Genomic DNA, 11440 nt, shown 5'->3' with positions numbered 1-11440 from the left:
GGGAAAAAAGTGTAGATTTAAGTAGGCCCTCAATGGTTAAAATCATTAAATGTGACATTTAAAGAAAGTTTCTGTGTGTGTGTTTTTGAAGTGGATTCAAATAGATTTCTGATTCATGTCTGATTATGTCAATGTTACTGACATTTATTGACAGACTGGGCACAAACAGACAAATTCAAAGTTTGGTTCTCAAAGGGTGCAATGCAACAAGTTTATTTTCTCAAAAGTCTCACATTTCAAACATTGATTTTGATTCTTTTGCACCATAACATGTCAAGATCAATTGTCAAGTGTAAATCGACAATATAAAATATGTTAGGACAACATGTTAAATTATATATGGAACGTTAAGACAGGGTCCTCAGCTCTTTAATTTAAGTGGTGTCTTGACTCATTAAACAATCCAATGAAATCCATAAGTAAATCAGAATATCTTGATGAGTTAAAATTGATGTAGAAGGAAAATAGGAAGGTTTGATGACAGTTCACCATAAATGGAAGAGTAAACCCCCCAAAAATGTATCCCCAGGTATCCCCCGCAAAAACAATATTAACAATTAAATGTAGTCTATTAATAATCCAAAATGTTTAAGGGTAACCCAAGATCTTACCCAGTTACCAAAAACTCTTAGAAACGGACACACAGCAGGTCCCGACAAGTCTTCCACATCTATCAAGATCATTGGTGACATCCTTGAAATCCTCAGCAGCTCATAGCCATCCCATTTCTAAATCTTGACTCCATAGATATCTTCATGGTATTTCTTTTTGATCTGAAAATGCAAAATTTAAATCAGTATGAACTATAACATCTGACATCATGAAATGTGGTAAGGCCATTGCTATGCAATTACATAGCTCACAGTTACCTACAATTTTGTTATCAAACATACTTCTATTTTTTACAGTAGCAACTGATAGATTTACAACCGTAATTTAGATTAGCTGCCTGCGAATGGCAAACGATGATTCCAGTGTTTTGAAATGTGCAATAATGTACAGATTGAGGGAGGAGAGAGATCAACCTTGAGTTGGGTCACGTAGTCCTCCGCCTGAGTGCTGGTCATGCCAAGCTGTTTGCACAGGATGTCTTGCACCGCGAGGGTCACGCCATGTGCCATGTTCACCCCCCCACACACGTACAGGTGCCCCCCCTGCTGGTGCAGAACTCTCAGCACCTCTTCGCCCATCTTCTCCCTCAGGATATCCTGCACGTAGACCTATTCAGATATCAGAAGCCATGTTTAGACACCAGAAGCAGTAGCCTGGACAGCAGAAGTGACCAAGTCATGCTTTATACCTTAGGTTGTCCTGGCTGACGCGAGTATGCCGATATTACGTTCTTCAGAACACCTTGTCTTCTCATGTCCAGTGTCTCCTCTTTGTACAGGTGGTCAGTCTCTGAAGTCTGGCAACCAAACACCAGGTTAATCGGAGTTCCGGAGAATCCTAAAATGAACCAATCAGGGACCATGTATATTCACATATCTTACTGTGTTTCTAATACGATGTATATTTATACATTAACATACATTCAGATATATTTTTTATTTTCTTCACCCAGGGTACCGTTTGCTTCAGAATCAGGATTAAAACTGCCTCAAGGGTGCACGGACACTACAGCATGGGCAATACACACACTTAACACTGAGTTACCTGGACATTTCATGTCACAAAGTCGTTGCTGCCAGAACCCCCTGAAGGGGGCAATCCCGCTTCCATTCCCCACTAAGATGATTGGGGCGCTGGCTTCTGCAGGAAGATGAAATCCACTGGAGCTGTATCCAATCACCAACCAAAACAAATACTACATATGACTTGAGGGTTGAAAAACAAAGTTGGAGGAGAACATTCAATTAGTACAACTGACATTTGCCTCAAGGTGTCAGCATTGTGATAGAGCAGCATTGGGGTGGACCCAGACTTATCATGCTGATCTGCCTCACTTATATATTGTTTTACTATTCAAAAGGATAAACCACTAACTTGGATCCAAGTGTTCTAACATAATATGTGTAAACATAGAGATAGTCACTGTAAATGTCCCATGCCTTTGGATGTAACAGGGGACCATATCTCCTTCATTGATGTTGTTTAGCCAGGTACTGCAGACCCCATGGTGAAGAGGACCCTGTCCATCTGTGTAAAGGAGGACACAGAAGCTGAAAGCTATTTCATCATGCATCATGTGTTCACTTTCTGCTAAAGGCCGATTTTATTGATGCATAAACATATCCATCCAGGTATCTATCTACCTTCAGTATGGTAGTTGACCACAGAAACTGTGACATGGATCTCATTGGGATTCAGAGCAGGGGAGGAGCTGATAGAATAGAGGCGGGGCTTCAGCAAGGGTAGCTGGCTGTAGAGAAAGGCCTCTGATGGCTCCAGGGTTGGGAACTCCTCTAGGACTTCCAGGAACGTGGGACACTTGAACATCTTCCATGTAATATATTCCTTTAAGTCCTAAACAAAAAAACTCAAAATATTCTAAAACACATTTTGGACATGACGTCCTACAATGGCATGACTGAATACGTAGGTGTTCCACGGCATTCTGGAACGGAAGAGAGTGAACAAATCCTGATTTGATTTACCGTCGCCAGAGTTAGCAGGCGCTGGCGGTGCTCCTCCTGGTTTGTTATCTGAGAAAGTTTGTAGAGTAGATTCTGAGAGGGGGTTGTGGTCACATCCAGGAAGTATGTTAAAGCCTCTGACAAAGGGCATGCTGGGATACGGTCCAAAGTGGCCCAGTTTCTCTTGTTATCTAAAGGAGAAATAGAAAAATCTGCATCTTACAAGCATGCTTTGTTCACTCCTTAATCCCTCCAAAGCAGTTCATGATCACCACTTTTCTAAAACTTCTACTTTTAGTAATACTTAGATAGTACAATTATCAAACTCTTAATGCATACAAATATTTTCGCAACCAAAGAAAAGTTTTACCAGAATAGGAGTCACTGCAATATTCCAGACAAAGGCTCTGGTTGATCAGGGAAGCATTAGGGATGAACTTGAGGATGCCTGCCACTTGTTGTAGTGGATTCCCAGGACATATACCAATGTGGTCACCAGGACAGAAGCTCAAGACATCATTCCTTGTTTCCATCTCTAGCTCCACTAGAATAGTGGACTGACTATAAACAAAGAGGATTAACCATTTACCCACATGATAATGTCTGTCACCCACCTTATTTTCAATAATAATAGTTTTACAGTAGGGCCAAAAAACAGGAATAATGTATTTTTTATTCTAATTAGCTTTGAACATGCTTTTAATAACAGTCAACAGTAAGATATCTGTAAACCAATTGAATCACAGTTGCGATGCTACAAATGCAGACCTTGAATGAGAGCTCTGCAGATCCTGTCTTCTTTTCAGTTTCATGGGGAGCACTGTTTTAGAATGGGCAGCTGCCAGTGCTAGAGAGAAAAGATAAATACTTTGTTTCAAACTTGAAAAAACTATACGTTTAATTGAACCTCTATAGATAATCATTAACTTTTAAGAAAACAGAACAGAGAAGGACATCCTCATCCCCTTTGCAAAAACGAGAGAGGCATTTCATGACGCCTTGTGGTTTCCTCTTCATCCCTTGGTCTACCTTTTCAAGTCAGACATTTGAATGGATATTATTAGATTGCCTTCTGAAGCTGTGGGTACCTGCACAGCGGTCCAAGTGGCTGATTTCATGCGAAACTCGATATTTCATGGGCTCCCATGACTCCCAAAGCTGATCCGCCCCTGGCAGCTTAAAGCTCAGCTGCATTTGGATGTTGAACTCTTCACAGGCAACCTAAATGCATAGCAACAGACAGATAAAATAATGAATGGCTTCATCGGTTTTTCCACATTCATCAAGCAGCCAGATGTAATATAAAGACTAAATAGGGTGTAATAACTATTTCCAGACTTACTATTCAAGTGCCAATCATGAAAGGTAGGAAATCACTTACCGATATATCATTTAAATTCTGATATTTGACAGTCAGAAGTGTACTGTATTCACGCTAAAGGGTTTTGTCTAAGGCATTATCATCCGCACAGGATACTAAAATAATTCTAAACGAATCCCTCTGCACTTTAACAACCTTGAGAGTCACAGATGCCCATGCCAAGAAGGCTTCCTCCTGTCCGTTCATCTCATCCCCTTCTCCAATGGGAGCTAGCCGCATAGCACCCAGCTCTTCTAGCTTGTCATCCACTGTGTGAGCGAAGGCGCAAAACTTGGGGTACATCCGGGAGCCAAGCCCAAATACACAGTATCTGGGTGTTCAAAGAGAGAAAATACAGACATATCTTTCAGTTGTTTTATGGTAAATCAAAAAGGATGCTGTCGTGGCCAAAAACTGTATGAAATTTACTATCACTGAACTGGTTGAGTGTCATGACGTGAACTAGCACTGAACTGTCTGAACTATCCTGGGATGACGTCACTACTAAGAACTGAAGGATTACTTCAGGTGAACTAGAACTAAAAGAACAAAACGCAGCACATAACAAGATCTTAGTTACGTAAGATGAACTGTCACTGACCAATGGTTAGACCAAGACGGGCCATAACTGACTTTAGAAAAAACATTATAAAACACCTGTAAACTAAAAGATGGTCTGTAGTCCCTTTCACAACTGATAGGAAGAGAACAGACTGATATTAAACTGAAACAGATAGCAAGAATAGGTCACGTATGCCATAATACGCCAAAGGTCCTTTAAGGGAGTGTTTTGTGTAAAGAGTATAAAATGACTGTTTGATTAAGCTTAGGTCAGCTTTTCACCGCGCCCACTGTTTGTATCTATGATGATCAAATAAAGTTTCTTGTATTTGAACCAAAGAAACCCTGACTTCCGTCCTCCGTGAACAACCTCTCTGAATCTGCCAACAACAATGCAAACTGTACTTTTGATACAAACCTCAACTGTCTGCTAAGATGCAGCAAGGAGAAGAGCTGCTCCTTAAAACCCTGAGTATAAAAAACAATATTTATTGTTTTAGAGGGTTATGGTTCGTGTAGGGTTAGGGTTGTTTGAGACGTGGAGGAAATGACTTGTATTCTACCACACACACACACATACACACCTCTCCATTTGCAGGAGGGCTTCCGTTTCCGAAAGTGCTGGTTACCACAATCAAGAGGCTTTCTGTGTCTATGTCACAGATGTTGTAGTCTTCCATGCAAAGCATCTGAGAGGTATTAAGACATGGTACTGATTTGAAAATTGTTTTTGTAGAAAACAGTCATATAAATTCAGTACAAGAACATTAATAGAATGAATAATCTTTTTATGACCTTCTTGTTAACACGATTTGTAATTAGCCACTATAAATTAGAATTTCACTCAGATGTTATGTAAACAGTTTCTTACCCTGGAGTTGAAGGCACCATTAAGCATGGTGTGGAGTTTCAGGGCAAATGTCTGTGAATTTCCAGTTTCTGAGGCAAACAGTACTGTGCACTTCACCCTGCTGGCCATGAATCTCCTCATGAAGATTGAGGACAAGAGGACTACCCTACGAGATGGTATGACAGATGTAATTACATCTCACACCACCCAACAGCACACATCACATGACCACTGCTCATCATGCTGAAGCCCAAATCACAAACACTTTTTCCCTCAGGTCTCCTCAATTTGTCTGATCTCAGGCAAGCAAACCATTCAACCACAATCCATTTAGTATCTTAGCTGTAAAGTGTTCCTATTTGGTTGTAGAGAACTACAACTACTGAGTTGCTGGGAACTACAAGTAGGAGCATTTTACATGTTATATTGGAATAGCTTCATTCCGATTCCTTTGTCTTCAAAATGCATGGCCATTCCATCAAAGTCAAAACAATTCACAATTTTGTCCACGGCACCTTACCTGGCCACGGCTTTGAAGCTGATCTTCTGTCTGATCATGAACTTTTTCTTATCGCTCCAGTTATGGCTGATCCAGGGGTCAGACTAGGTTCCAAAATACAGTATAATGTCAAGGTACACACTTTGTACTTTGATTCTTTTGTATCTAGTAAAAGCATCAATTTACTTTGTCATAACTGTTCTTACACAGTTTGTATATTTATTTAACATAAACTAGATTCTCAGTACCTGGTAGTAGTAAAATGGAGAGAGGATGTAGTTGACCATTTCCTGGTGGAAGACAGGCGTGAGGGAGCCTGACATGGGGGGAACCAACCAGACCCAGTCTGCGGGACAGCCACCACGGAGCCGGTACTCCGACTCCATGTGCTTCATAAAGGATTCTGCCATGGAGTGGTGGTCAGAGATGGTCACTTTGTTTTTCTGCATCCAGTCAGGAAAAAAATTGCATGTTCTTGATGTGCATTTTGACGATTGTGACCTTCACAAAGATTATTGTCCTCTAATATGGTGTTAAGAATTTCTTTTAAGGGTTAGTGGAACTCATGGTCAGAACACAGGTTACCAACCTGAAAACTGTGTATCACTGCAACATTAATGGTCACCAATGCCTGGTCCTTCCACAGCGAGGACAGCCTTTGAGTATGTAAGCCCATCTTGCGGCCAACCTCCTGCACCAATCAACCAAAAAGTCCTCAATTGCGATTCCGCTTTTGCACAACTGCGGCTGTTCCCATACAGGGGGGCACACACATCCCAAAGGGGTGTATCATGCAGAACCTTACCTCGAGAATGTTATAGCGTTGGTAGTCACAAAAGTCCCTGACACCAATTTCTGTGCCCATGTACCAGCCGTTGAAGGGACACGCTGAAAACTCCAGTCCGCCTACTTCTAACAGCATACCAGAAACTGCTGGAAGAGTGTACCACTTCAGTCCAAGGTCCTTAAACCATTCATGCCTGAAGGGAAATGAACGGGAGCAGTTTAAATACAGGAAGAGTCTCGTATTGAGTGTCACTTTGCTATAATTTGGACCCAATAGTCAAGGGTTAGGCATTCCCTGCTAAAATGCAACTGTTTCGAAATATGAATCGATTTACCTGATATAAAGCTAGTTTCATAAAAATGTGTTATTGGGACAGGTCATCCCTTAATTCTGCCCTTTTTAACTGCAGTGGGGTACACATACAGTCTGAGATCCTGTTATTCTCTCATTCACAGAAACTCAGAAACTTGAAACACCTTATCCTACTTAGTATTGAAACCAGTGACTGGCCGTTAGAATTATTGTGCAATGAAGTAGAAAACCCTTCGCTTGATTTGGGGAATTATTTGGACAGGCATGCTAAAGATGTGGAATGCTGACAGGTTTTATACAGTGTCAAGAATTCCCATTGAGGTCTGAAGTGCCAGATTTGGAAGCTGCCTTTATTTGAAAACAGACAGACCAATTGTTTGTACCAACTTAATTAGCTACCACAAAATGCTCTCTTTTATGTCAGTAGACCATCAAATTTGCTTTGATAATAAAGAAATCTGTATATTTTCCCACATACATTTTTAGAACTCGGTTTCCTGTTAAGATCCAAGCATCACCATTATACCATTTCAATATCAATCAAAAGCTATGATAGTAAACAGAAAGTAGTGATTGTACAACTAATGTCATGTGGAACCAAGGGTAAAAGTCACTCACTGTGGGTGTTCCATGGCAACTTCTAGAATACAATCCAGTGGAATTTCAAATAAGTCTGGATCTTCTCCATTGGCTTGCAATACCAAAGGCAACATGTCAAAGAGGCCATATTTCGGTCTCCATCCAAGCTGGATACATATCTTTGAAGGCACAGCAGAACATCTTTTTTGTATTGTATCTAAACCATTGCATATAATAAAGACAGTGTTATTTCAGCTCAGGCAAAAAATTACCTGAGTGAATTCCAGACTGGAGGGATCTCCCTGGATACTTCCATCGGGCATTCGATACCCTGCATATTTCAGCAGCTGACTGTTCCACACCCGGAAATCACCCCTACCAGTCATTCTCTGACGGAAAATGGTAATTGCCGACCTAAAAAGAAAGAGATATTGGAAGACAGGTCATATATAGAATATACTGTCGGACTAGTTTGTTGAATGCTTTACTTTATGGATCGTATTTGTCCTGACGGACCAATAAATGATCCTATTTGTTAACCTAATTTCAGAAATATCTTCACAGAAGAATGTTAACAAATGTTAATCTTTCCATGTGTCAGTGTTCTTCCACTAAGAATGCCCAAACATGTATCCTTGTAAGAGAGCAATGTAAGGCAATGAACCATGTCTGTCTAATCCTCTTGTGGACAGTCCACCTTGAGTTGTTACACATCTTATCCCTAAGATTATCAAGACTACATGTTTTAGGATATCAGCTCAAAATAAGAGCTATCTTTTGTTTAAAAAAATACTTTCTTAACTCACCTTAGGTTTCCGCCATTTGTGGCATACTTTAAGTGCTTGCACAACAGATCAAACATTTCCTGAGTAGTTGTGCACTTTCTGCCATCGAAAACCTGTAAGAAAATAAATAAATAAATAAAAATATATTAATCGCACAAAAAAATGCATCATCAGACCAATAAACATATCTCTCCCCAACACAGACAGACAACACTTTTTCTCACCTGTAAATTAGACCACTGAATCCTACCAATGCATCTTGGAGCATTCCTCCATGCTTGTTTGGCAGCAAACGACAGTTCTTCCAATGTCAGCTCATATGTTCCGGTGACATCAGTTTCCATAACAATCGTCTCCAATCTTGCAAGATGGTCCTCAATTTTGGGACTATCGGTTGGTATTAATAATTAACTTTAAATCTAACAGATTGGTAAACTCAAAGACTAAATTATTTGATTCATACATTAAGTGCAAAAAGTAAACAGTGCAATTAAATATACAGTCTGCTTTGGCCTTAATCAGTGTGTCTAAATACTTACTTTACTTTGGACTTGAATAACAGGTTAAGGAAGTCAATAGCCTGGGGAAGTATCTCATCGTGAGCAGTTGGAGCCAGTTTGGGATTCTGAATCAATTTTTTGGGAGTCATTAATGAACCCTGACAACTGATTGAGCCACATGCCTGATTCTGAAAGCAAAATGTAAAGTTGAAATTAAATTGTATAATTGTACTCAAAACAATAATAAACTTTGGAATTGTTTTGGTGAATTATGTGTGAGAGAAAATTCGAAAGAAATGCTCATTAAAATGTGCATCTTCTGTCAAAGGTACAGACAGAAGTACATTTTAATAAATTACATTCTACATGATATAATGAAAAACGTTTTGGCATTTTTTGTCATGTGAACATTGTCGCTCATATTAGTGACATATGACTATTTAACTTATTAGTTAAATTGTACATGTTTATGAACATAAAAAGTACTTAAAATTAGTCAATGAAGATTTTTAGTTGTCGCTAACAAATGCAATAATAATCTAGTTCTGCTTGAGTTGCCGGCAAATAAAATGTATATAAAATGGCTGAGCGGTTAAGGAGTCGGGCTATTCGTTTAGAATGTTGCCGGTTCGTAATTGGCTGTGCCAAATGACGTTGTTGTTACGGAGTCTAGTTGATAGGTAATCGACTAGCCGGACTGCTCCCCGGACTCCGTGTGTAGGGACTTGTACAATGTTGGAACACGGCATGTGAACTTGACGTTGGTGTCTTTATTCATTCATTTAAAACATCATACTGAAACAGTTGTGTCCTTGGGCAAGGCACTTCACCCTTCTTCAAGGCCGTAGCCATGGAGTCAACATTGGGGGGACGAATTAAATATGTTATGATAATTTCGGACAGCGTGCGTGGCTGCCTGTCGTAGCACAGCACATTTATATTTGTATATCAATATATTGGGGGGGACATTTTGACCAGATTTGAATATTGGGGAATATATATTATGATTACGGCTTGGCCCTACTTGCCTTGGGGAGAATGTCCCTGTACTTACTGTAAGTCGCTCTGGATAAGAGCGTCTGCTAAATTACTAAATGTAAATGTAAAACATTGTCATGTCTGAGCAAACCTTGACAGCCCGCGTGTGCAGCGTGTCCTGGTAGCGTGAGCCATTCTGGATGTTGTTGATGGCTAATGAAAACGGACATCTGGTTCTCCTTTCCAACTAGAAACAAAAAAACAATATGGATCATCAAATTATATTGTCAAAATAATGATAATTATAAAGATCATAACAAGATTATAGGCATGTTAGTTCTGCTGATAACCACACTGAAAATTAGAGCCTGGCAGTTATGGTATGCTGAAGTGCATGAGCCCATTTTCAATTAAAAATAATAACACTATTGTTTCCATCAATTTGCTTACCTTTGGCTCTGCCAACCGAGATTTTGTGTTGTCATCTTGAAGCACTTTCATCTGCCAAGATGAGTTATTCCATATGAAATCAATGATGCATCATGAATTTAGAACATTTGTGTTAGGTTAAATGAAATATAAAATTAAGTCAAAGGATGTCCAATCTACAACTAACGAAAACATGCGTTACTAAATAAAGGAGTTCTCAATTTGACAAGTACAGGCAATACCTTACCTCAAGTCAAGTGTACACACACAACTGAAAGTTAACTACTGTAGGATACAGTGACCTGCAGTGCCTATTTATAGCCTCCTTCACCACCTCTATAAGGAAATATTACCGTAATTGAAACGTCGTTACGGGAAATGTCGTGTCTCATTTAGTAAATGATTGTGAGAAGACTAAACATGTTTATTTATTTCATTAATCGTTACACTGGATGCATCCATATATGTAACATACTCATCAGTTGATTGATTTTGTTCTAGTTACACGAAGAAACTAACGACGTAGGCTACAAGCTTACATCTACAGGCAGGTCTGGACTGGGACTGAAAAACGGCCCGTTCGGGAAATCTCCCGACGGCCAGTCCGACCCTGTCTATAGGGCCTATAGGTTAATTGGGTGTGCTCAAGCCTTCGGCGAGAGCACAACCTTTGTTCTCTCACATATATATTATTATTATTGGGTGTGCTCAAGCCTTCGGCGAGAGCACAACCTTTGTTCTCTCACATATATATTATTATTATTATTTTTATTTCTTTTTGCCCCCCTAAAACTCAGTAAATACTTGGCCTACATAGACAACGTAGGTGTCAAAAGTTTCGTCTTGGTAGCGATTGAGTTGCTTCTATTGGAATTTACGTTCTGTTGCATGGTTTAAGCGTAAGTTAAGTTTTTGTGGCGAAAAGTGAAGCTAACGGTGGCTAATTTGCTAGCCACAGTCACTGACGTTACTAACGTCACTGCGTCACTAACGTCACGAAAACACGCGTGACTACCTTTGCCAGAACATTCGTTTCGCATCTGTTAACTTGGGGGATAGCTAGGCTAACTATAGCTTTACTGCAAGGCAGCTGCAGAAACGCCACAAGCAAAGAGGCCAGGGTGATAAATATTTACTCATTTTACTTTGTGATATGACACACAATTGTGATGTGTAATGTACAATATAAGCTGATATTATTAAGGAAGTACATCTACTTTCGGA

General features: G+C 39.8%; 1 protein-coding gene across 2 annotated transcripts; it reads right to left on the bottom strand.

The window, feature by feature from the left end:
- Positions 1-232: 232 nt before the first annotated feature.
- Positions 233-10482, bottom strand: LOC136950109 (nitric oxide synthase, inducible-like). 2 transcript variants are annotated; one of them, XM_067244211.1, is made up of 26 exons: positions 10464-10482; positions 10238-10288; positions 9939-10034; positions 8849-8997; positions 8534-8696; positions 8331-8422; positions 7797-7938; positions 7564-7703; positions 6652-6826; positions 6436-6537; positions 6095-6289; positions 5868-5950; positions 5369-5513; positions 5082-5186; positions 4916-4965; positions 4093-4267; positions 3665-3797; positions 3345-3423; positions 2947-3137; positions 2598-2767; positions 2256-2466; positions 2052-2139; positions 1657-1778; positions 1301-1449; positions 1026-1220; positions 233-773 (listed from the first exon to the last, which is right to left on the bottom strand). In XM_067244211.1, the coding sequence occupies exons 2-26, from the start codon at positions 10286-10288 to the stop codon at positions 729-731; spliced, it is 3246 nt and encodes a 1081-aa protein (XP_067100312.1). In that variant the 5' UTR covers positions 10464-10482; the 3' UTR covers positions 233-728. The 2 variants fall into 2 exon arrangements, with proteins under 2 accessions (XP_067100312.1, XP_067100313.1); XM_067244212.1 differs by lacking the exons at positions 8331-8422; positions 8534-8696; positions 8849-8997; ... (1 more) ...; positions 10238-10288; positions 10464-10482 and having other exon boundaries at positions 7564-7636; positions 7797-7913.
- Between the last annotated feature and the right edge of the window lie 958 nt (positions 10483-11440).

This window comes from Osmerus mordax, chromosome 10 (assembly GCF_038355195.1).
Source record: "Osmerus mordax isolate fOsmMor3 chromosome 10, fOsmMor3.pri, whole genome shotgun sequence".
NCBI lineage: Eukaryota > Metazoa > Chordata > Actinopteri > Osmeriformes > Osmeridae > Osmerus > Osmerus mordax.
Note: the sequence above shows the minus strand (reverse complement) of the source record. Positions and strands in the feature narration are given on the sequence as shown.

What these genes read in the sequence shown, in the direction of transcription:
- LOC136950109 (XM_067244211.1), bottom strand. Translation starts at nt 10,288, where the DNA reads ATGAAAGTGCTTCAAGATGACAACACAAAATCTCGGTTGGCAGAGCCA. An exon ending in GTTGCCATGGAACACCCACA is followed by an intron (nt 6,827 to 7,563) that starts GTGAGTGACTTT and finishes ATTTCCCTTCAG; the next exon opens with GCATGAATGGTTTAAGGACC. An exon ending in ACTACGTGACCCAACTCAAG is followed by an intron (nt 774 to 1,025) that starts GTTGATCTCTCT and finishes TTGCATTTTCAG; the next exon opens with ATCAAAAAGAAATACCATGA.